The sequence below is a fragment of the Schistocerca gregaria genome, chromosome 7 (assembly GCF_023897955.1).
Source record: "Schistocerca gregaria isolate iqSchGreg1 chromosome 7, iqSchGreg1.2, whole genome shotgun sequence".
In the NCBI taxonomy this organism is placed as follows: Eukaryota; Metazoa; Arthropoda; class Insecta; order Orthoptera; family Acrididae; genus Schistocerca; species Schistocerca gregaria.
Window position 1 is genome coordinate 452427270 of NC_064926.1, and position 27250 is coordinate 452454519.

Genomic DNA, 27250 nt, shown 5'->3' on the forward strand with positions numbered 1-27250 from the left:
AGAAGTGTTGTTTTGTTGATCAAGTCTGCAATCCCTCATTAAGAGGGGTGTTTTCCCTTTCTTGACGTACTGCTTACCTTTGATCAACAGACTGACAAGCAGTACCCAGGAGAGAAGATATCATCTAAGCTGTTACGAGAAGAATATCGTTTTAGAGCGCTGGTTTCGCTCTGGATAAAATACTGGCCGAAATGACGCAATGATTTCCTGTATCCTAAAAAAGCAAGGTTCAAAGTAGAGCTTATGCGAAGGCTTACTACTAGTTTCTCTTAGCGCGTACCGTTCGCAGATGTAATAACGAAGGGGGCGGGGGTGAGGCACTGATATATACATCTACATCTACATCCATACTCCGCAAGCCACCTGACGGTGTGTGGCGGAGGGTACCCTGAGTACCTCTATCGGTTCTCCCTTCTATTCCAGTCTCGTATTGTACGTGGAAAGAAGGATTGTCGGTATGCTTCTGTGTGGGCTCTAATCTCTCTGATTTTATCCTCATGGTCTCTTCGCGAGATATACGTAGGAGGGAGCAATATACTGCTTGACTCTTCGGTGAAGGTATGTTCTCGAAACTTTAACAAAAGCCCGTACCGAGCTACTGAGCGTCGCTCCTGCAGAGTCTTCCACTGGAGTTTATCTATCATCTCCGTAACGCTTTCGCAATTACTAAATGATCCTGCAATGAAGCGCGCTGCTCTCCGTTGGATCTTCTCTATCTCTTCTATCAACCCTATCTGGTGCGGATCCCACACTGCTGAGCAGTATTCAAGCAGTGGGCGCACAAGCGTAGTGTAACCTACTTCCTTTGTTGTCGGATTGCATTTCCTTAGGATTCTTCCAATGAATCTCAGTCTGGCATCTGCTTTACCGACGATCAACTTTATATGATCATTCCATTTCAAATCACTCCTAATGAGTACTCCCAGATAATTTATGGAATTAACTGCTTCCAGTTGCTGACCTGCTATTTTGTAGCTAAATGATAAGGGACCTATCTTTCTATGTATTCGCATCACATTACACTTGTCTACATTGAGATTCAATTGCCATTCCGTGCACCATGCGTCAATTCGCTGCAGATCCTCCTGCATTTCAGTACAATTTTCCATTGTTGCAACCTCTCGATACACCACAGCATCATCTGCAAAAAGCCTCAGTGAACTTCCGATGTCATCCACCAGGTCATTTATGTATATTGTGAATAGCAACGGTCCTATGACACTCCCCTGCGGCACACCTGAAATCACTCTTACTTCGGAAGACTTCTCTCCATTGAGAATGACATGCTGCGTTCTGTTATCTAGGAACTCCTCAATCCAATCACACAATTGATCTGATAGTCCGTATGCTCTTACTTTGTTCATTAAACGACTGTGGGGAACTGTGTCAAACGCCTTGCGGAAGTCAAGAAACACGGCATCTACCTGTGAACCCGTGTCTATGGCCCTCTGAGTCTCGTGGACGCATAGCGCGAGCTGGGTTTCACACGACCGTCTTTTTCGAAACCCATGCTGATTCCTACACAGTAGATTTCTAGTCTCCAGGAAAGTCATTATACTCGAACATAATACGTGTTCCAAAATTCTACAACTGATCGACGTTAGAGATATAGGTCTATAGTTCTGCACATCTGTTCGACGTCCGAAATAGCTTCTGCCAAAGCGTAAGGTGACCTTCGGAGTGCATAGATAGATCTATGTTTCGTTTCTGTGAGTTTCCTAGATCATTTAAGGCACTTGGCAGGATAGTTTCTCCGGTGAGGTCATGGGCCATTCCTCCCCACGTACTTGTTAACGTTTAGGGTCGATTCACACACACACACCACTGACGTACACTGCCGTGACCAGCCCGTGCTTCTCCGGCCAGCTTAGAAATATTCTTCCCAGAACCTGACTGGCTGTAATCGGGATCAGCCGGGGCGTGACCGAGCCGGTTCCAACTGTCTTGTAGCCGTCACCCTAAAGTGATTATCGGATTTCTTGCTGTTGATGTTACCGCCATGAGCGTGATTATTTTACAGCCCTCCAATTAGTAAAGCTTTCCGTTTTTTGGTTTGTTGTTCGATTTATCATCTCAAACATGACTGACAAAAAACGTAGTGAATCTGTGCCTGTTACATGATGTGTTCAGTAAGATCAACATTTTTACATGCTTGTTCATCTTATTCATTCAGTGCATTTCTGTCTTATTTTTCCTTCCCATCTTTCACGACCAAGGCAGAGACCAAGCATAAGAACTGAAGTATGTCAGCAGCTCGTGGTCGTGCGGTAGCGTTCTCGCTTCCCGCGCCCGGGTTCGATTCCCGCGGGTCAGGGATTTTCTCTGCCTCGTGATGACTGGGTGTTGTGTGATGTCCGTAGGTTAGTTAGGTTTAAGTAGTTCTAAGTTCTAGGGAACTGATGACCATAGATGTTAAGTCCCATAGTGCTCAGAGCCATTTGAACCATTTAAACTGAAGTATTCTCTTAATACTTCGATTTCACGAAATGAAACTGGCGTGTAGTTCCCTCAGTGGAAACGTAAATTTTATAGCCTGTGAACCACCTCTCATAAAGTCCACTTGCTGTATAATGTAACTGTTCGTATTTGTGTTGTTAATAAAATTATGCAGTAATCAAAATGCTAAAATTATGTTATTTGATTGTTTTCTGGAAATCTGAAAACGCCTACTGTCAAATCCACGTTTTTAACGATAATACTAGAAGTATGCTCACACGTCCTCCTGCACGAATCAAACGATAGATGAGGAGGCATGAAGTCTCACAGTGTATATTTTAACAGCAAAACACACTACATGACGCTTATATCTCAATAACCCCGTGCATGAAGTCTCACAGTGTATATTTCAACAGCAAAACACACTACATGACGAAAAAGGTGAAGCACAGAGAAGGGGGTGTGGAAACGAAACTGAACTTTATCGGTTGAGAGGGAATGTGATGTCACTCCAGTGATTATGAAATGGAGTAAAAGATACAAAGTACTCGGCAGTTCATGCTCTCTTGCCAGACTGACGTTGCACCCCCTCTCACCTGACTGCATGGATTGATTCGGTTAGGAAGGATGTGAGAAAGACGTATCCTTTTCTCAGACAAGCTGGTCCACAACTTGGTGTAAATGGTCCTGGATATCCCGGATATCGACAGTGGGATGGAGTTGTCGTCCGAGCTGGACCCATGCTCTTTTTATCGGGGACACAGGAGTACCCCAACATGACGCAGACAGTTCATACAGACAAATGCCATGTACGAATTAGCATTGTCCTGTTGGAAAATGACACCACGTTACTGTTCTATGAGAGGTAACACTTAAGGATGACGCCGGTCGGATTAGCCGAGCAGTTCTAGGCGCTACAGTCTGGAACCGCGCGACCGGTGCGGTCGCAGGTTCGAATTCTGCCTTGGGCATGGTTGTTTGTGATGTCCTTAGGTTAGTTAGGTTTAAGTAGTTCTATGTTCTAGGGGACTGATGACCACAGCAGTTAAGTCCAATAGTTCTCAGAGCCATTTAAACTTAAGGATGCAGGATGTCTGTGACTTCCTGTTGTGCCCCCAGTTTCTCTTCAGTCACTAATGGCCATGACCTGAAGTCATAGTCGATGGTTTCCCACTCTATAACGCCAGGGGTAACACCGCTAAAGCCGCTTGTGTTGTTAACGTCATGATACGCGTGGAATGGTAATTCTGTAGTCAGGCGGATGCTATTTTCCGCCCAACGATGCGGGATGACACAGTGTGTTGAAGGGTGTCCTCTACTTGTTCTTGGACGGGTGGCGCGACTGCGAAGGGTTTGACGACGAGTATGCATACTGTCATGTTTCCATGAAGCGCAGCGTCGAGCCATTCTCATATCTGTGTGCCCGCAGATCTGGATATTGCACGATTCGAACAACCGACCAAACGGAGACCCATAATAAGGCCGCTTTCAAATTGTACCACGTGCTGATAACGCTGCCTCATATGAGTACGCGTCATCTCCGTGTCCTTCACAGTGATAGCATCTGACGCCTCATATACCCTAGCAGGCCTGGTAACAAGTGAAACACGAACATCACTCATGGACTTAGGTGGCCGTTCTACCTGACACAGGAAATTGCAACTTTAATAATTTACGTAACCTCCGAGAGGGTGTACATGTAGGATGTTACATTGACATCCGACCATGTATTTTGTGTACTTCACTTTTTGTGTCATGCAGTGTATTTCTACAACTTCAATAACTCATGGAAGTCAAGTATCCGTATTTCATATCGTAGAGTTTGCTGAAATAGCCTTTGAATTGCCAAAAACTCCTCCAGCACTATTTTTGGCGTGTGCCCCGACATCAGCAGCAATAAAGGTGGTCGTGGCCGAGTTACATAATGGTTTTGTGTGAATCGATCTCCATATGACATCAAGATCGCCCAAGACAGGACAGATCACATCAATGACGTGTCACAGCACTGTCACATCACATCACTGTCATGTCACTTGGCCGGTCGCGGTGGTCGTGCGGTTCTAGGCGCTGCAGTCCGGAACCGCGGGACTGCTACGGTCGCAGGTTCGAATCCTGCCTCGGACATGGATGTGTGTGATGTCCTTAGGTTAGTTATGTTCAAGTAGTTCTAAGTTCTAGGGGACTGATGACCTAAGATGTCAAGTCCCATAGTGCTCAGAGCCATTTGAACCTTTTTTTTTTTTTTCATGTCACTTGTGTCGGTAACTACCTCTCAGAAACCCGACGAAACATGTGGAAACCAACGTGTGATGCAGTAACACGGTTAAACATGAATGACGCCGAGCCTGCGGCACCTTCCGCTTACAGACTGAAAAACCCGATCTTCTCGTTGAGCGCACTTCTGAATAGGGCGTGTGGTCGAGTTGGAACCGGTTGTGCTGCGTGCCTTACCTACAACGCGCCGGCCCTGCAGACGAGAACAGCCGCTCCGGGTCACCGCCCTGTGGCAACAAGTGACCCATTAAGGGAGATTACCGGCCGCCTACCGCCGGGCAATTTCCCAGGGGAAGGCTTACTCACAGCGGGGTAGCCTGCTGCCGCTGACCCACTTTCCGCCGACGCTGAAGGACGAGGAACTGCGGCAGAAGCAACTCCAGTGTAGAAGGGAGGGTTAGGCGTCTACGCGGGCTGCCAATACCCATGGGAAGATCTATGTACATCCGCAGTGTCAAACACTTTGTGTATAAAAGCCTCTTTCGATGTGAGGATCCTACGAATGTTCGCACTAAACATTACTTTGTGGCTTAAAGTCGATGTCAATATAACGATTCTCCTCTATTTGTACGTTACAGGCCATCGATAATAATGATTGTAATTGAATAAAATGTTTTCAGTATTCCAGCCACGTCAAGTGGTTAAAATGCCTCAAGCTTTCGATCAAGCACACCTTAGTTATTAAGTGGAATAAACTGCAGATGGGCCGCTGGTACGCCCCTATGTACCAATATCAGACGAAAAAGTTTCGAGACTGCGTCAATAAAAAATAAAGAAAAGTTAAGATGGCAGTCTTAATGCTTCGAGTTCTACATAGTCTCCCCTCACTTGAGTACAACGCACGGCTTGTCACACAACCATGTGAAACTATCGGAGAAGTTCTTTTTCGGGAAGTTGTACAATTCGCGCGGTCACATTGCCTTGAATGCCGGTTATGTAGTTAAATAGTTGGACCTTCTTGTGAATTTCGGTACTTTGTCGTATTTTGTGGTAGGCTCATATTGATAACAAAAAATCTTGTTCCCCGTGATTACTTTTTCCAGAAAGAACTGTCATTTTGCATTTCAATCAAGTCACGGCATGCGTCCACACGTTGTTGCTTTCGTTCGGGGGTCAAGACGTGCGGGACAAACTCTGCCCCCACATTTTCGAGCTTCGAAACATTCAGGAGAATATATACGTATGAATGGTGTTTGTTCTTTCGGATATGACCGAAAGAACAGACACCTTTCGTATAGATACATATGCGCCGCGAAGGCGCAGATGATCATTCAGTGGAGAGCTCTCTTCGTCCGACCTCCTGTGGGACGTCCCGTGATTGACGAGCAACAAGAAGGAAAATGACTAGAGGAAGCAACTTCGGTAGTGCGCGGCAAATACGAAATTGGACTGAGGGGGAAAGCGTGCTTAGGTGGTCCGTGCAGTTGTGTCTAACCACCGTGCAAAGGTAACGCGGGTGGATAACGCCTCTGCCTTGCAAGAAGGAGACCCAGGTTCGAATCCCGGTTTTGGTACAAATTTTAATTTGTCGCCAGTGAATTCTTTTGCTCCCCAAATGCGACAGAGATCGGAATTTCTCCTTCCTGAACATATTCAGAATGTCTTGAACCCTTGATTAAGAGATGCTCCTTGCGATTTGTGGCCAAGAAGATACAATAAGAGGAGGTGGCGCTGTAGACTTAACCTGTATGTTGCTTTGATGCCGGAGTCGCATGTTAGTAACTCCTAAACATTAGCAGACCACTGTTTAAAATTTGCTTCTTGTTCTTAACTTCTGTCGTATCCAAGCAGCTGTTGTCTTAAACAGAAAATATTACAATGCTTTCGTGAAGAACAGTGTTAGGAAAGCATTTTCAGGACTTTTTCTGGTCTTAAAGGTATATTTGATCCAGTAACACCATGCTTTTTACCTCGTTAACGTAACTGCCTCTTTGTTACACGTTTTGAATAACCAGGAAGCGAAGTAAAGGCTGCTTTCGCAGTCCAGCATTTCCCTTAATACGGAATGACGAAACTGATGTTCAAATGGCTCTGAGCACTGTGGGACTCAACTGCTGTGGTCATTAGTCCCCTAGAACTTAGTACTACTTAAACCTAACTAACCTAAGGACATCACACACATCCATGCCCGAGGCAGGATTCGAACCTGCGACCGTAGCAATCGCACGGTTCCCGACTGCGCGCCTAGAACCGCGAGACCACCGCGGCCGGCGAAACTGATGTTCTCTTCCCAAAAATCCTAAGATGGTTTTCAATATTTCCTTCTCATATCGTTCAACCACAGCGCTATTAGGAAATCTAAAGTCAAATTACAGAAATTAAATCATTGCAGCATGAATAAACAGCGCAACTAAAATGGACGAACGGTGCACTCGAGCTGCTGGCTGTGACGTCAGTGGTGTTCACGGCATCGCCACATAAACACCTGCGTTGACTCCGCAGATGCGGATAAGAGTCGTGGACAAGAAACTTGCACATGCGGCTAGCATTTCTCCTATCAGAAAGAAAGAAAAAGAGAAAGAGAGAGAGGGTGAGAGAGAGAGAGAAAGAGAGGGGTTGGGGGAGGTCGATCTGCTATGGCAATCATTCGACCGCTCAACCAATCAAAAGTATGATGCTCATATTATTAGCGAATACTGCAAAATGTACGAGACGTACTTTCAAATGAGTCTCCAATATTGAGGCACTTGTCACAGCGAACAACCAACTTTTTTTTTTTTATTCCATCCCATAAAAATCTGTTGCCTGATTTGCCCAACTCTTTCTGAAAAGTCGTTTTTAGACATCGACGTCGTGCGATGACCACCTAAGTTGTTTCCTTCTCTCTCTCTCCTATTTTTTTCATACAATTCTCTAACCTGCCGATGAATTCCCAGCGCTTACACGGCTTTGGATCACAGAAAACGAATCACTGCAGGTGTTTCAATTAACTGAGACATTTAAATAAATAGTAATAAACGTAAACAGGAAAGAATACTTAACGTTATGACCCAGCAGCTACAGTTTCTCAGCGCACATGGACAGATCGCCGACCGCAGCGCTATACCGACGAGTAGCAACGTTTTAGAGAAACATGAATGCATTGCGCATTCGTTATACAGACCGTTTACTGTTGCCTTGTACATCATTAATTCTGTTAAATAATTGGGACACGCGTCACCGTTTTAGAATAATCCTGCTCCGACGAAAGATACTTATCGCGAAACAGCAAAAACTCGTTTAACACTGCAACACTGCTAAGGGCATCATAATTCGTGAAATACGAGGCATTCAGCAGAAATTCCAGACGTTCTTGACAGAATAAAGCTCATTTTCCACACAGATCAGCTTACATGTGACAACATGACTCATCCTATAACAGCTCACGTTACGCACAAAATTACTTATTAAACAGTAACCTCAAAATGATCCGACCTCAACACGTTCTTTGGAAATGGGGGCCCAGGGCGGAAGAATCGTTCGCGTTTTTTTTTTTTTTTTTTTTTTTTTTTTTTTTTTTTTTTTTTTTATGCTTAGCCTATGTGAAATGCGACTCTGGTTCAGGCGCGTTGTAGCAATCGGACTATGAGGCTTTGTTAATCCTCCCAGAATTATGCAAATCATCGCTAATGACATGCAGATTTTTGTTGAAAGTGTAGAAAACAATCTACGAGACTAATGTCAATCCTTCACCAGAAAGTGTTGTGTTTGTTTAGTCACGATTTGCAGTGTCATTAATTAATTATATCAATAAAATTATAGCAAATATGTTTCATTTCCCTTGAATGAACAATCTCTCTACAGATAACACAGAGCGTTTCCACGCTGTGCCACGACACTGAATGTGCAGACCAATTATTGATGATTTGTCATAATTCTCTTCACTCATTTTACGAGTATAAAAATTGCAAAGCTTTTCTCGGCGTATTTTCAGATCGAAATGTAACGTGTGGAGTTTTCTATTTAATAATCTCTCAAATGAAAACTGGACCTACGCACTATCTCCTATTCCTTTTCATTGTTTTATGTTCCATATTTTGTAAAGCTCATCTGAGAGCTTTCCTGTTAATCATTTGGCTGAACGTAGCTATTGCGTGAGTATTATAACAGGATGCACATGAACGCCCGTTTGGAAATCTCGGCTGCAAGCAGGCAACAGACTGCAGTACACGCGCAAACCAAGTTGACACGGCGCAGTGGTTGATGGGAGCGATCGTAAAAGCTGAATATTTACGGCCGCTCCCGTCAGCCACCGCGCCGTGTCAGCTTGGTTTTCACGAATACTGTGCATAGTTACGCCCCCTTGCAAAGAAACAGTTTAATCGACCTGAAATCACAAATCTCATATTTTTAACTCGATAATTTGGTCGACGGAACAATCTAGCCAGTGCGCCCGACCCAAATGTCGCAGACATTGGGTGTCGAGTATGGCCTACAACGGTGGTATAGGAGGCAGTAGGTTCTGCAGCCTGCGGTAGCACGACGCCTGCCTCTTTGGCATTCTTGTTGCTGGCCTCTATTTTTGCCTCGTTCTATTCTCAGCAGGGCGCCGTTGCCGCTCCTCGAACTCCTCCCAGCGTACAAGTTTATAACCGTGTGGCAATCGTGCAAGGGAATGCGCATATTCCACGATAAATCCAAAGATTTAAACTAAGTCTGAAATCAGTTTTACGCAACATCCTGAACAAAAAGTCTTTTCCGGTGAAATTTTTAATAGAAACATCAGAGGAGGACGACATATTAATCGGTACCAGACTCGTGTTATGAAGGGAAGGGTTCAAATTACCAAGTTATTTTCTTGTGGCTTACCCAAATCGCATCAAGCTGACACTGGCTGCATTCCTTCGAAATGGCCACTGCTGTTTCCTTCCCCAGTGCTTGCCCATATCGAACTTGTGTTTGACCTCAAATGATAGCGATGTCAAGAAGATGTAAAAAAAGTTAATGCTTCTTGTTTAAGTGTAAGATAAGCGTGCAGTATTATCAAGGGCAGTAAATAGCACTCAGTTATTTTGTTACCCCACCACAATTCACAGGCAACATTAACAAAAATCGTTGGGGTGTTGTAAGATGTTGCAGTTGCAAGACATTACTGCATAATGGGGTGCCTTTCTCAGTTACATCTGCTGGTACATCGAAAGCAATTATGACTTTGCAAATAGCAAAGTTAATGTAAAGCTGTCCTCAATTGAATATTGTTTTGAACATTGTTGAACTTTACTGGAGATGCTGTTGCAAGTGGTCTGCTATTTCCTCCTCAGACGCTTGGGCAGGGCTACCTAGGTAGTCGTAGTGGGATCAACAATTTGATGTGTGCTCCAAACCATGGTACAGTTTGGAATTTTCCCCAATTTACAAATCATTAGTAGAAGTGGAAAAAACAACAAATAACAGGAAATGATCCTAAGACTATATCAACACTGAACACTGAATTTTAGAAAGAACACATTATGTGAAAGTACTAACAATTATTTAAGGTTGAAGCATTTCTCAAAAACTTCTACAGATTTTGCATGTGTGTGATTTGTTTAGAATGTGTGTGCTGTTTGCACTGAAATTGTTTGTGCATCATCCTGAAAAATCCCAAGGATCTATAGGAGACAAAATGCTATCTACTGGAACATATTGTAGGAGCAGATGATGTCGTGGTGGGAAATGCAGTAATGTAATTGGAAAAGCCATGAAAGTATGAAAGCCTGAAAGCAGTAATGGGATTAAAATAAATCCTTTTAAAAGTATTTGTGACAGCATGCATTTTTAAATGTCAATCCTGAATGACTACAGGATTCTCTAGATCCAGCATGGATAAAATAACATTACTTATTACAGGTATTGCCACAAAATGTTGGATTTTAATATGAATAATCAGTGTATAGACATAGGTGCATCACAATGGACTATTTACAAGATTTTTTAATAAAATAATGGAACCAAATGAGCAAAGCATGTTTGGAACTACTAGCAGGAACAGGAAAACAAGCAGATTGTGAAAGAGACTAGAGATGAAAATGTAACTGTGACCATAATAAAATTGGAGTGGTGGTGGATAGGATATATATTTTATGGGTATGTGCATGGATGGTCAACAGACCAACTGACTGTTTTTGCTCTGTCTATCTGTCTCACTGTTAAAAACCCTTTTTCTCAGGAAGATGTAGATGTATCAAATTGAAGTTTGTCACATACTGAGGTCTACAGTCCCTAGCCAGTGTAAAATAATGAAACTTCTATGGCAATGAGATCAAAAGACATGGCCATTTATGTCACACATTTTAATACTCACAATATCCCTCATCGAAACCTATAGGGTACTTTCCGTTGACCTAGAATCATAAAATTTGGCAATAAGTAAGGTTTCATGGCGCAAGTAAACAAAAAAATCCGAAGATTGTTAATATGAAGTTGTATCACACAAAAAAAGTTTCTTTTTTCATTTGTTATATGATGTCAAATTTGAAATTAAAACGACTGGATTGCAATGGTAAAAGTCAAACATCAGGCAAGAAATGACATTATTGCTCATATGATCCATTTAAAAATGTATCCATCATGCAAAAATTTTGGATTTTGAAATGCATCAAATGAGCAATAAAGTCATTTCTAGTCTGATGATTGACTTTTTCCACTGTGACCCAGTCAGCCTGAATGGATTACTACTGATTATTATAATAATGGTTGCCTGCCTCCTGCATGATTTTGTCACATTTATATAATTAGTTAAAACATTCTTGAAAATCTTGGAATCCTTAGACCTATATCTTGCCAGTATCAGTGTCAAAAACAGGCAAAAATACTAGAGATTCATAATTCCTGAAATATATTAAGTTTCTATATACATAACTAACAATATTGAAAAGGATAGTTGCCACTCACCATATAGCAGAGATGCTCGAGTTGCAGATAGGCACAACAAAAAGCCTCTCGGAGAGTGGGCTTTCGACCAAAAGGACCTTTGCCGAAAATAGACAACATACACACACACTCACACAAATACAACTCATATACACTTACCCACAGGCTCTGACAGCTGAAGCCAGCTGCCAGAGACTGTGGTCAATTCCTTATAATAGTCTACAGTCACTGTGCAAAATGGTTCTTTGTGGAATGAAAGTTGGTTAATGATAAAACTATCTCATAAGTAATACTTGCAAATTCTCACATTTCGTCAACCTTCTGCAGCATTTGACAATGTGAGTATCTTTGTTTTAAGACTACACAAATATTTGGCCAAGCATTTTAGTGTTTTGTGCCACAGAGATAATTGGCTTTTTAGGCAGAGGATCCACAGCATAGTACCTAGTCTGTGCTGATGCCTATAACCTGCAAAAAAACATTCATCAGTCCATACCACATAATGTGAACTCTGTGCTCTGTTCTACACATGATTACAGCTTCAAAAGTAAGAGGTATTTATTTGTACATTGTCCTATAAACTACACACACATACAGTTGATGACATACTTCAACAGTGAAGGGAATGCCCTACCAACCACAGCCACCTCACCCCTCCCCTCAAGAGCTGTAGTTAACTATAACATTTGCGTTCCATTCAACCTCTCCCTTCTCCACCTTCCCCCTTTTATACACAGAAAGTTTTTGGTGTTAATTGTAAATTACAAAGCTCAAATCAAACTTTGTGTTACTATTATTATATAATGGAATACATCAACATTATTTTTTGTTATTCCAGGTTCACGCCAAGCATGAGGAGAAGACTGAAAGCAAGTCAGTGTACAGGGAATACAACCGAGAATTTATGCTTCCAAAAGGCACAAACCCAGAGAGCATAAAGTCATCACTCAGCAAGGATGGTGTGCTTACTGTTGAAGCACCCCTTCCTGCACTTGCAGAAGGTGAAAAGCTGATCCCTATTGCTCAACAATAAGGTCCTTTGTGGCACTGGGCAGCAGTTTTTAAGTGGCAGCAAATTTAAGTGGGCAGCACATCTGACACTTTCAAGTCTTGCGTCAAGATCACTTTGCAATTTGAGTTCATTCTACAAGTGTCTTTTATATCTTCCATAGCTACTGGTTATACAATAAAACAGCTTGTCTCATTTTTACAATGTAAATGTTATCTACTGATTGATGTACTTTATTCAAATAAAAGTCAATTATTCCTGACACTTCATAAATGGTGGGTTGACTGCATCCTACAGATTGTCATTTTTTCTCACAAATTTATTAATAAGTGGAAGTTGAAAATATATATGATTATTTGCTTTATATTAATATGCTTAAAATCTACAGGAATATTGAGACTTGATGTCAGATATTTAAAATATACTGATTCTTTTTCATCATTTTTGTCCATGTTTACGTGTCACAGTATCTGCAGTCAGTTGAGTATAAGCTGTACGAGGGAAGGGAAGGCAGGATGAAGCAGCTAGCCCAACTCAGACCATGGGAAATAATTCAGATATAGTGTTCACCATCACATGTTCATTATAATTGTGAAGTTAAACATATGACTGTGTCTTTTCCAGTTATTGTTTTTCCATTTTTTTTAACTGTCTAGTGCATGCTTGATCATATTTGCTACTACACTGTCACAAGTGTTACATGCTCTTACAATGAGTTAGGGCCATTGACAAAGTTATTATTTATAAACATCACCATTTTTAGTTCAGGAGTTTTATAAGTATATTGTCAACACTGAAATGTAATTAAATACCTAGTTAGTTTAATGAAAGTTTCATATAATTTACAAAATTTATATTTATTCTTCATAAAAATAAACACTAAAAATTAAACACAGAAGAAGTATATTTTTGCATTTGATAAAATATTTTAACAATAAAGAAAAAATGTTTTTAAAGTGAATCTTATCGGAGTCTGTATGAAAATGGTCCTGTCATAATTATTTCATTTTTTATCCTGAAGACACTAAAAAGTCAAGAATAAAAGTTTTCAGATTTGTATTTGCTACATACTTTAGAAATGCAGATGTACTGAAATACTCACCAGCCATCTTTGTTTTGTACACATTTATTTCAAGTGTAGTACTGACTAATATTTTTATGAAGTGTTAGCACTTTAAGTGTTAAAAATGCAATAAATTACAACAAAAACAACAATGCTGCTCAAATTTTATCTACCACTTTATCATGAAGAGACTTCTAATGGATTTTGTAATAGTTGGTGGTTTTAATAATACTGAAATAAAAATCTAATTATCATTACTTATTGAAACTTAGAACTCAGTGAGATAAATATATTATAGTACAGTGCCATTTTCACACTATAATCACTGGAAAATGGGGTGGTGAATCGGCTGGAGAAGGAATTTGAGATGATGTGTTGAATGACCCACTCTGAGATTGGATTTGTTAAGTGGTGAAACCGTATAAATTGTATACCAGGAAGGCTGGATGAGCATTTGAAGCCAGCTTCTTAATATGATTTCTTTACCTTAATCACTTTTCCACACCCAACTAGTATTGACTCAAAATATAATGGACAAATAACAAAATACATTAGTAAACAATCCATAGGCAATTACATCTACAGTGTAACATTGACAGTTATACTTACCGGGTTAATTCTGCTTATTCGTAGAAGAACAGAACTATCACTGATGGTTGTTAGCAATTGGTGCAAAATAGAGGTGAAGTTTTACTGAATGTGCAGTGCAACTGGATTTAGTTCTTCAGTCAGAGCATAACTATGTTAATGCATCACCTTTTCTATTAAAATGGTTTCTCTGACAAGACAGCCTTGTCTTTCATAATGTATAATATATATATTTTCTTCAGGTTATAAACAGCTTTAAATAGATCAAAATTTTGTTTGTGAGGGGAACGTGAACCCAGAACCTTGTCTTTTACGGACAGTGTTCTTTCTGAGCTATCTAGACTAGACTGATGACCATCTTTCACAGCTTCAGTTCTATTAGAATCTGTCTCCTACGTTTGAAGATCTGCAGACTATATTCAGCAAGGTATGCAAAATGATTCAGAATTTAGAAATTGGGAGATATGTACTAACAAAATTTAAGCTGTCAAAGTAGGTCACAAGTCATGTCTAGATAGCTCAGTTAGTGATAATATTGTCTATAAAGGCAAAAGTCTTAGTTTATCACGTTGACTGCCACAAAGCCCCCAGACACAGCAGAAGTTCACATCTGAAGCCATGTGCCTGCTAGCAGCCAGATGCTCCACCCTGTCCAGTGCAATATATCTTTGGATGGAGTGTAGAGTTGCAAAATACAAAGTTCAAAACATTGAACAAGACACTGTAGCTGATTTTCTGTACACCAACATCAACTCAGTCCAGAGAAGCAAACTAATGCACAATACTCCAACACTTTACTAAACTTAGTGGTGCATGTGGCAGATGGCAAGAACAAGGTGTCAGGCATGAAACTCTACTGTGCCCACTGATGGCTTCACAACAGTCAATATGTGCTGGTTTTGCGCAAAATTCTAATTGCTGAGAAATTTTCATGACTGTGCAAACTTTGCTGCAAGTTAGTCATATGCTGCCATAGCTTTGCTATACTGAGAAACTGATTTCTCTTCAAACCCATTTAATGAGTTTTATTAAGTTTTCAACTGACTGTATTAGCACATTTAAGTCTGAATTAAAAAGAGAGAAGGGTTAGAGAGTGAGATGAGAGAGAGAGAGAGAGAGAGAGAAAGTGTATGCACCCTAAGGCAAAAAAAAAGATGCACCATGATGGAACTATCCAAATGGGACAGGTATCAGTAGATGTGATGTACATATATAGTCAAACAAATTATTAAAATTTCAGAAGAATTGTATGATTTATTCAAGAAGAAGAGCTTCACAATCTGAGCAAGTCAATTACATGTCGGTCCACCTCTGGCCCTTATGCAAGCAGTTACTTGGCCTGGCATTGACGGATAGCTGTTGGATGTTCTCCTGAGGGATATTGTGTCAAATTCAAATTCTATCTACTTGGCATGTTAGATCTTTGATATCCCAAGCCGGTTTGGGATGCCCTGCCCACAATGTTTCAAACATTCTCAATTGAGGAGAGATCCATCAACTTTGCCGGCCAAGATGGGTTTTGGTAAGCTCGAAGACAGCTGTAGAAACTCTTGATGCAGGTGGGCATCATCTTGCTGAAATGTAAGCCCAGGATGGCTTGCCATGAAAGACAACAGAAAAGGCATAATATGTCATCTGTGTACCACTGTGCTGATATACATGACAACCAAAGGGGTCCTGCTGTGAAAAGAAATGGCACTCGAGACAACCAGCCCTGGTTGTTAGGCCTTATTGTGGGCAACAGTGAGGTTAGTATCCCACCACTGTCAGTGGCATCTCCAGGCATGTCTTCATAGGCCATTGGGGCTTAGTTCAAAGTGGGACCCATCGCTGAAGAAAGTTCTACTCAACTCAATGAGATTCCTTTATGGTGCATCATTTTTTTAAACCGAATAATGTAAACTGTTTGCCTGCAATACAACAAATTTAATAAAGAGGTTGTGCTCAAATTAAAAGTTTTTTTGAACACCACTGTACATATGTGTGGTCTTATTGGAGAGGATATAACATCATATTCCTACAAACTTTTCTGCTCAGACAATGGTGCAATTTGGAATTTTTTACATCAACAAACTATTTCCAGAGGGTAAAAGGTGTAAGAAGAGTCAGAAAAACCTGGAACTAACTGAGGTTTTAATCCCAGGCCTTTGGATTTATAGTTTAGACACTTTTTTTCCCCTTGGCAATAGTGCGAGGTTCTCTGAGGAACACTCATCAGAAGTTAGGATGCATACAAAGTAAAGGCACATTGAATTTCAAGATTTTAACAGTAAATTTCCAAAACATTTGTTTAAATGGCTCTGTGCACAATGGGGCTTAACATCTGAGGTCATCAGTCCCCAAAACATTTGTAACAATTAACCATTCTCCAGCAAAGCTGTCGTGCTCAAATTATACTCAAAACTGAGAGCTGGAAGAAACCTGAAATAAAAGATTTTGAAATATTTAAAGTGGCATGGAACATTTATTGTAAGGGAGAAAGAGTATTTGTTGCATTAGCAAAAATATTACAGAATGAGTTTTCACTCTGCACCAAAGTGTGCACTGATTTGAAACTTCCTGTCAGATGAAAACTGTTTGCTCAACCAGAACTTGAAGCTGGGACCTTTCCCTTTCACAGGTAAGTGCTCTAATGACTGATCTATCCAAGCATGAACCACAATGTGCCCTCACAGCTTTGCTTCCAGCAAAACACAAAAAGTCTTATGTCTATCAAGGTCAAAATTGAGTCTGACTGCAAAGTTATCTGAAATTGAATTTGAAGTTACAATGAAATCCAGACCTTTGGCTGCTTTCAGGCATTGATAAACATCAATGGGGACAGTTGAAAATGTGTGGCCCATTTGGGACTTGAACCCAGGATCTTCTGCTTACATGACAGACACTCTATCCATCTGAGCCACCAAGGAAGCAGATACCATCTTCATGCAAAGTTATCTGGACACAAGTTACTTGCCTAGGTGATCACAAGTTAATCGTATTTTTTTTTCTTTTTTTCTGGCGATCCAATTATGCTGTAATAGCAGTAGACTCATTCAAATAAAGTCTGTTATCAGTAGTCCGGAAATATCCTTATCATGCAATGTTAGTCGGAGGTAACTTAAATCTACCAAGTATACACTGGGATGCCTGTGGACTAAAAAATAGTTCCGAACATGTTCTCTGCAAACTTCCTTCAGCAACTAGTTTGACAATCTACACACACAGTGGAAATGTTTTAGAATTTGTAACTACAGATGAGTGTGACCTTATTGATAGTGTCAATACAGAGACAGGGATTAACGATCATGATATCATAGCAACAATGATTACTAAAATTAATAAGTCTGTCAGGGAAGCTAGGAGAGGTTTTATGTTGGAAAGAGCAGATAAGAAGTTGTGGGCATCCTATTTCATAATGACTGCACATCATTTAGTTCCAATATGATGAATGTACAGGAATTACATGCAAAGTTTAAATTGATCATAAATTTCTCTCTGGAGAAGTATGTACTGAGTAAGTGGATTAAGGGTGAAAAATACCAACCACAGTTTAATATCAAAATTCAGGAAATACTGTGAAAACAAGAGATTGTTGCACTCTTTGTTAAAAAAAAGAATACTGAAATGTGGACAGTCAAAATTTAGTAGAACTCAATGTGTCTATAAAAAAAATGATGCAAAAACTGTACAGAACCCAAAAAATTCTGTTCCTACATAAAATTGCTAAGTTGAGTCAAATGCATCTATGAAGTCACCTGTCAATCAATCTAGTATATAAAAGAAGACACCAAAAAGGAAGTTGAAGTTATAAATCTCACCTTTAAAAAAATCGTTTATGCTGGAAGATCATAGAAACGTAACATTGTTTGACCATCATGCAGATTCTTCTATAGAGTACATAGAAACAGGCATTTCTCGGACTGAGAAACAATCAAAAGAGTTGAAATCATTCAAGTCACAAGGTCCAGATGGAATTTTATTTTGATTTTACAGGGAGTATCTTAGGAGGCTTTGGCCCCTTACTTATCAACAATCTCTGACGCAGTCCAAAGTCCCTGGTGACTGGGATAATGCTCGGGTGACTCTCATATAATAAGAAGGATAAAATAACAGACCCACAAAATTACAGACCAATACACTTAACATCAGATTGTCTTGTGCATATTCTAAGTTTAAGCATAATAAATGCCTTCAAGAGAAAAAACTTCTGTCCACAATACAGTGCAGATTTAGAAATCTTCTCCTTTTCTTGCACAAAATCCTGTAAACCATGGGTGAAGGGCAAGAGGTAGATTGCATATCCCTAGATTTCCAGAAAGCATTTAACACAGTGACTCACTGAAATCTGTTAACAAAGGTATGAACACACAGAGTAGGTTCCCAGATATGTGAGTGACTCAAAGACTTTTTAAGTATAGAACCCAATACATTCTTCTCAGTGATAACTGTTCATCAGAGACAAGGGTATTGTTAGGAGTGCACTAGAGTGGTGTGATAGGATCACTCTTGTTCTCTACATACATAAACAATTTGATTGATAGGGTAAGCAGCAATCTGCAACTGTTTGCTGTACACTGTATGCATAGGAAAGTGTCATCATTGGGTTACTGTAGGAAGGTACAGAATGACTTAAACATCATCTCTTTTTGGTGAGATAAATGTCAGCTTGTTCTAAATGTAGAAAAATGTAAGCTAATACACAATGGGAGTGTGTCAAGCAACATGCCTCAATTACTGTATTTGAACATTACAAGATTGATTCCCCTCCACTTGGACTTGCGTGACCCATTCTTGAATTCTGCTTGAGTATTTTGAATCCCCGCCAGGCCAGATTACAGGTAGCAGTTGAGAGGCATCCTGTTAGATTTGTTACAGGTAGGTTCAATCAACATGCGAGATTTACAGAAATGCTCCATGTACTCAAATGGGAATTGTTGGAGGTAAGACGACATTCTTTTCATGAAACATTATTGAGAAAAATTAAAGAATTGATATTTGCAACTGATTACAGAACTATTCCACTGCCACCAATGTACATCTCCCATAAGGATTGTAAAAACAAGATAAGAGAAATTATACCTCATATGGAAACATATAGACAGTTGTTTTTCCCTCTCTCCATTTGCGAGAGGGACACGAAAAGCAATGACCAGCAGTGGTAAAAGATACCCTCTGCTGTTCACCCTGTGGAGGCTTGAAATATACACTGATCAGCCAGAATACTATGACCACCTACATAATAGCCGATATGTCCATTTTTGGGACTTGCTCAATCAGTTTCAGATCTGGTGAGTTGAGGGCCCAGTATGTCACTTGGAGCTCACCACCATGTTCCTGAGACCACTCCATCACACTCCTGGTGCGTTATCTTGTTGAAAAATGCCACTGCCATCGAGCAACATGATCATTATGAAGGGGTGTATGTGGTCTGCAGCCAGTGTACAATACTCCTTGGAGATTGTAGTGCCTTGTTCAAGGTCCACTGGACCCATGGATGCCCAGTGAATGTTACCCAGAGCATAATGGAGGTGCCACCAGCTTGTCTATGTCCTGTAGCACATGTATCAAGGAATTGTTCTCCTGGAAGATGAAAGATTCGAGAACTTCCATCAGCATGGTGAAGATCGTATCAGGATTCATCAAATCAAGCAACAATCTGTCACTGTGCCAACATCCAGTACTGGCTGTCAAGTGCTCATTTCAGTCATAGTTGCCAGTGATGTGGTGTTAACAATGACACATGCATGGGTCACAGGCTGAGGAGGCCCATAATTAGGAGTGTTCAGTGCACTATGTGTTCACACACACTTTTACTCTGCCTAGAATTAAAATCTGATGTTAGTTCCACCACAATTTGCCGCCTGTCCTGTTTTCCTAATTTGCCAGCCTACGACATCTGACATCTTTAATGAGGGGTGGCCACCCAACCCCGCGAGATCTGGACATGCTTTCACCTTGGTTTCACCACGCATTGAAGTCACTCACCACAGTACTCTTCGAACACCTGACAAGTCGTGCCATTTTTGAAATTCTAGTACCGAGTCTGTGGGCCATCACAATCTGTCCTTGGTCAAAATTAAATAGATCACACACCTTCCCCATTCTATGCACAAACAGCACACTCACTGGTACTACATGCACTGTGTGTGTGTCTGACTAGCAGTTACTCCTCACTAGGTGATGCTACTGTAACCTGAATGGGTAAAATAAATGTAAATTTCGTGTGACTAGGGTCTCCAGTTGGGTATACCATTCGCTGGGTGCAAGTCTTTCGATTTGATGCCACTTTGGCGACTTGTGCGTCGATGGAGATGAAATGATGATGATGATTAGGACAGCACAACACCCAGTCCCTGAGCGAGGACATGAATGGGTATATATCGATAATAGATCTGTGGTCATAATGTTCTGGCTGATCAGTGTATGCAGATGCAGCTGAAGATGTACCTACTGAACCACATATTTTCAGGCCTTGATATTAATATAGTCACCTCACAAAAGCAGGCACTGAACTCTAATGCTGAACATTAATTGCCAGGCTGATCTCATCTTTGTAAAATTTAATTTTTTTATTTACATTTTGACATGATTAAAAGGGAATAACCACATTTTAACCTAAAGTCATTCCAGCAGCTTGTAAATTACTGAGTAGGCAATGAGAAAAACTGCCATGGTTATAGTGTCGAGTGTGCTGACCAGTATACGACCTGCATGACAACTAACAGGAAAGCTAAAGAAAACAAAAGTCAAATATCTGTTTATTGTATGCGGCACTCAGAATTTATGTACATATGAAAATTTCAAAAATACACTGTCAAAAATACTAGATTTTGGACTGTACATTTATATTGCACAGATATGTGAGAACTTCTGCCTTGATGTTTCTGATATTAATAGCATACTTCAGGTACTTCAGCCAAATAAGAAGCAGAATGAATCAAGTAAGTAGCTCATAGTACAGAAACACAAATATGAAAACTATTTATGATGTGATCATTTTATCAGTTTCTTTACATATTACATGGCCTTCCTTTCGATATGAAACATCTTTCTGCTTGTAGATAGAATGACAACAATAAAAACTGTTTCCAGTTTCAGTTCAAATGAAACATCAAATACATGTAAATCACTGTTAATGACATGTTACATTCATTTATGAATATATTTTTAAATAAAAGTATTCATGTGTAAATACTTTACAAGTAAAGGAGACCAATCAGCAAAATGCAAAAACATTGAATTGTCAACATGCTTACACAGAAAAGGAATGAAAAAAAATTGTAAGCTTTTTGAATCAATACTTTTTTTTTAAGCTAGACTACAAACACCAACACACCTGTGCCCCTACATGGTGCTGGCTGGACATACAGTGCTTTTCAGTGAGTGGTCTCCTTTATTCCCACAATATTTGCATTCTACCAGATATTTCCCACTATAATTATTCATGTTTAAAATTACATACTTTGAAACTTACTGAATATATACAATAGTGTGTTTTTCCAAGTTAATGGTATAACATCTCAGAAATCAAACAAAATTTGTCAGACTAAAAAATTATAAGAAACAGTCACTATTTCACATAAACATTTCAATGCATAACTCAAACTGTCATCTCATTAATGATTGACTACTACAATTCAGGTTCAACAATACCATTTTGAAAATAATGTTTTATGAAGACTGTGCTAACTTTGAAAAATTATATTATATCCATTACATTAAATAGATAACTTTTGTCATAATTTCCATCTACTACATAAATAGATATTCGACATGAATTGCAATCTACATTACAATTTATAGTAATAAAACAAAAGAAAATGTTATCAAAAACAAAACAATGGCTATGGATATTTGTATTTCACAGAATTGCAAATAATAATCTGATGACGTCAGATGAAAATAAAGCACCAAAATCTGCAGTAGTGGGTAATCAGATTTGTTTTTAAATAAAATATGCCTCTACCTTACAATAATTACATACTATTACATTGACTCTTACATCAGAGGAACATAAACCACAGAGATGACATAGGGCTAACAGCTACAGCAGTGTATATTAAATGGTGTTTTAATTGAATTATACAAGTATCTACAATATTTACATAATGTTATATTGCTTTGACAGTCTTCATTCATCATGTGCTCTTATTAAACGTAAGAACTGCAATATTGGCGAGGCATTTATTTCAAAAACATACATTTTGAACTAGTTATTCTACTTTCACTGAGTATCACAAGTAACTTTTAGCCTCTGTATGTTATTTTAGCGGTAAAAGGTAATTCTGGAAATGAGTTACCAAATCATACTGCCAGTTTCTGTCACATCAGTTACATTTAGCCTACTTTGTGGATTCAAGAATCTCAGACTAGCAGTATATGAGGAAATGTCACTCTCATAAATGCACCACCTTCTTCTGTCAGTACCTGCAACACTGGAAGGGTTCTGCTTTGCAGTTACACGAGCTATTATTTCAGCACTGGGAGCATAGCAGAAAGTCCCACATCTTCCTCTACTCCAGTGACGATCCTCCCAAGGATATGCTGTTTCTGCATTTGTAAAGTCACATCCTGGGAGGTCCAGCCGTCTTCACGCAGGTCGAAGAGATGGATCGCGTGGCAGTTTCACACATACAAGCAGAGTGCTCAGGACCACAGACAACTCTACCAGTACTAGTGTCAAACTGCCAGCTAGAAACATAGCACTGTGCTGCTTTAGCCATGCCTCTAGCCTCTTTGAGCACCCCTGCAACAAACAAAGCAACTTAGTATTGTTAGTAAGGACATATGACTGATGGAATTAAAAGTCTTCCATTAAAAGGACTACTGAAAGGATGAAATAATTTGAAAATTTATAGACAAATTGAAACTTCCTGGCACATTAAAACTGTGTGCCTGACCGAGACTCGAATTCGGGACCTTTGTCTTTCGCGGGCAAGTGCTCTACCTTCTGAGCTACCGAAGCATGACTCACGCCCGGTACTCACAGCTTTACATCTGCCAGTATCTCGTCTCCTACCTTCCAAACTTTACAGAAGCTCTCCTGTGAACCTTGCAGAACTAGCACTCCTGAAAGAAAGGATACTGCAGAGACATGGCTTGGCCACAGCCTGGGGGATGTTTCCAGAATGAGATTTTCACTTTGCAGCGGAGAGTGCGCTGATATGAAACTTCCTGGCAGATTAAAACTGTGTGCCCGACCGAGACTCGAACTTGGAACCTTACGCAAATTACACAAAAAATACAGGGTGTATCAAAAAGAATCATCCAATTTGGCACATCTATATTTCTAAAACTAATAAACATATACAATGATTTTTTTTTGCATAATGGGAAACTCAAAAAGTACTTTTTTTATGCCTTTTCATGAGTGTTCAATATGTCCCCCTCAAGATACACGACATATGTCCATGCGGTAATCAAATTGTTCCCACACTGCAATGAGCATGTCTTGACTTACAGCTTCCACAGCTGCCATTATGCGATGTCTCAGTTCATTCATTGTTGTTGGTAATGGAGTCACATAAAGAGAGTCTTTTATAAACCCCCACAATAAATAATTACACACAGTCAGGTCCTGTGAACTTCGAGGCCAGTAATGTAAGGCAGAATCATTTGGTCGAGTGCAACTGATCCATCATTCAGTAATCCTTCGATTTAAAAATCCCTACACTTCCAGATGTCAGTGTGGCTGTGACCCATCCTGTTGGTAAATGAAGCCGTCCATCCATCCATCCATCTGTGGCAAAAGAAAGCATTTTGAGATATGTGCTTCCTATAACAGTGTTCTTGGCAAAGAAAAATGGACCATACACATTTTCCTGTGAAACCACACAAAACACATTAAATTTTGGAGAGCCCTTCACATGTTGTACAACTTCAAGTGGTTGTTCCATACCCCATATTCTCACATTATTATGGTTCACCTTTCCATTTAAATGGAATATTGCCCCATCACTAAACACTAAGCATGGAAGAAAACTGTATCCTCCATCTTGCCGAGAACAAAATTACAGAACTCCACACGTGTTTGTTTGTCATCTTCTTGTCATCTTGTAGTAGCTGAATTTTGTATGGTTTCATGTGGAAATGTGAATGCAACACACATCAGACAGACATTGCGGGCATGTTGAGCTATCAAGCTGCATGGTGAACGGATTTCTGCGAGCTCCTTGTGAAACTATGGCTGATGCATTCTACGTCTGTGTCAGACACTTGGGGAAAGCCCAGTGATTTGCCTTTACACAGACAACCTGTTTCTCAGAGTTTTTCATGCCATCGTCTAATGCACTGCGCAAAACATAGAACAAAAAATGCTTTCTGTTGCCCCAACACCATTTTTACTAGAATTGAAATGGGTGCACACTGCTGCTACCTAGCAGGAGCCAGGTAAAACTCGAGAGTTTGCTCTTTCCAACAGTATGTTGTTCAAGCATATATCTCAAATAACATAATAGTTTTAACTTTTTTAAATTGGAAGATTGTTTTTGATACACCCTATATATTTCAAGAGAGAAAAGTATGATTCCGTCCTCATGAAAATGAGTTAACATGACAGTTATGTGAAAAATCCACTCACATTTTAAACATTTTAGACATTCATACAGAAATTACTTTCTTCTCTTTTATAAACCAGCAACAATTCTTTCTTTTTTATCTTACATTAGTAGCTTATTAAAATGCTTCAAGACTGCAGTGAATATTCAGCATGTTAAGGACATAGGTTCAGCTAATGCTGGGTGACAGGAGATTAATCACATTCATTTGCGACTTGTAAAATGACTAGCATTTGTAATCAGTATAGAAATACAAGCTTAAAACAGAACTGTCCTGAGTAACTGGGTGCAATATGTTAACCACATTTTCAGCTGCTTAAAGGAAACGTCACTGAAGGCTTTTGCAGTGCCAACTTACCACAGTCTTTGACTAGTTATTCAAATGCATGGTGTCTGTTCCTTCAAAAGAATAGACACATGCAGATCCCGCATTTGTGAAACACTACGTGTAAACTGAACAGAGATGACTGCTATCCGCTGCAGTGGGACATTAAGTGACAGGGACTGTGGATAGGTGGCACTCAGTGGGAGTGCGGATCAGCTATGAGTTGAACTGAGATAGTCCATGCAGGTGCGGTAATGCTGTGTTCAGGGTGGTGCAGTGTCTACCACACCTGCCTAGTAAACAGGAGATCCCGGGTTTGAATCCTGGTCCAGTACACATTTTCGCTGATCACTGCTGATTCCATGTAATGTCTGGCTGCAGCTGATAGTAGTCATCACCCTTCAATTCACATATAGCGTTCCATTTGTATCTCACAGTTCTACACTTCTTTAAATGATTCTAGTTTGCTTGGTTAACATTAGACTGAACCCTTTGGTAAATAAAGCTTCAGAAGTTATTTGCAAATAGAGTTCTCTTGAGGGAGTCTTTACTCTGATGTAAAATGTTAAAGAAACCTACACATATTAGGCAAGAAACTATAGGCTGCAGGAAATTAAGAACATGACTAGCACTGGAATTATCTACATTTTAGTAGTGGAGACACTGTTCGCGCTTTACCGAGTAATGTTACTAGTAAAACAAAAATCAGTAATATTAGTCAAAGTACAAAGTAGCTGTTTGTGTTTGTGTGTGTGTGTGTGTGTGTGTGTGTGTGTGTGTGTGTGTGTGTGTGTGTTTGTGTGTTGTGTGTGTATGTGTGTGTGAGTGAGTGAGTGGAAAAGGGGGGGGGGGGGGGGGCAGCTGCACATTACAGGCATTTTAAGCAGGAAAAATGTGAAACAGATCTGTAGGAAGAGTAGTACTAGAAGGTGCATATACAGAATAATATACATCAATACTAGTAGACAGTTCCATACTTTACTAGCAAAGTAGACAATACACCATGACACTCAAGTCAGACGCATAGAGAAAACTGAAATCAGTGTCAAGGACATTACTCATTACTTCTGCCTGTTGCTAAGGGCAGCAGTATCAATGTTTACAGTCAGAGATGATAAACAGTCGCTATGCACCACAAATCCAAGGAATGACATTATATTGGTGGACCTGCCACTAACACTGTATGTTATTTAAGGGTAACATGCAGGTTATACTAAAATTTCCTTTACTAATGTACTTCTTGAATTATTTCAGACAACAGTAGGTTCGTCGTATGGGGCTCAATGGATTTCAAAAAGCCAAGTTTAAAAGTTCATCAATTGTTAAGCATTTTTTAGAATAACTTTTTATCAAATCATCTAGGAGAACTCGGATATTGGACTAAATGCTCACCAGAACAAATGGATCTCAATGGCCAATAGATAGCAGTGTCACGGCAGTGCTGCACTTGCCTAGCGAGTGTACCACCATCTCATCATGTGAATAGACTGGCTAATAGTGTCGCTTGCAGCTGGGATAAATACTGCTGCACCTCAGGCCCTCAGTCAATTGAGTACTTCAGCTGGTAAGGTTCATTAGTCTCCACTGTACTACTGTCCACTGGTCAACGACTTCACTTTGGTACTGTTTCTCCCCTTTGGTCTCAATTTGGATTGTGGCTCTACTTGACCTGTCAGCAGCACTGTGTTGAAGGTTTATTGCTCTTCATTGTTGCATAGGTTGCAACTGACCTGCTCTTATGATACAGGGTCCACTGTTCAGTCCGCCCGATTGCTCAACTCCAGCATGAGTTTTGAGTCCCATCTGTAGGTTGTCTTCCTACCTAGCATCATCACAGTTTCTCTATGTTTTTTGATGTGTGCACTAGTATCCAGCCACTTGTGGACCCAGCAATTGGCAATGAGGAAAGAGGAAGTTGTACTGTAGCATGGAAGTAGCAGATGATGCACCAGCAGCAGATACAGATGGACTTGTTACAAAATTTGCTTCAGCTCTTGGTGGATCATCTTCATGTGCAGGAGTCCACTGTGCCCCAAGGACCAGCGCCCCCTGCACTCGACACCACATTCCATCGTCTGTCATTTCTTTCTTTCACTGACACTACAGAGGACTGGGGCACATATTTGCATCAACTCAAGCAGCATTTCATGGCATTTTAAATCATGGATGATTCATTGCAGTAATCG

The 27250-nt window shown here is 40.2% G+C and overlaps 2 protein-coding genes across 3 annotated transcripts in view; one reads left to right on the forward strand and one right to left on the reverse strand.

Annotated features, from left to right (window-relative positions):
- LOC126281171 (heat shock protein Hsp-12.2) overlaps positions 1-12823 on the forward strand; it is a 99423-nt gene extending 86600 nt beyond the window's left edge. For both annotated transcript variants that reach the window (XM_049979852.1, XM_049979853.1), the window contains one exon: positions 12380-12823. In XM_049979852.1, the coding sequence (XP_049835809.1) occupies positions 12380-12574 (195 nt within the window). In that variant the 3' untranslated portion in view covers positions 12575-12823. The remainder of the gene's footprint in view (positions 1-12379) is intronic.
- A 7903-nt stretch (positions 12824-20726) lies between these two features.
- Positions 20727-27250, reverse strand: part of LOC126281388 (CD82 antigen-like) — a 112262-nt gene continuing 105738 nt past the window's right edge. The window contains exon 5 of the mRNA XM_049980314.1: positions 20727-22929. Coding sequence (XP_049836271.1) covers positions 22774-22929 — 156 coding nt within the window. The 3' untranslated portion in view covers positions 20727-22773. The remainder of the gene's footprint in view (positions 22930-27250) is intronic.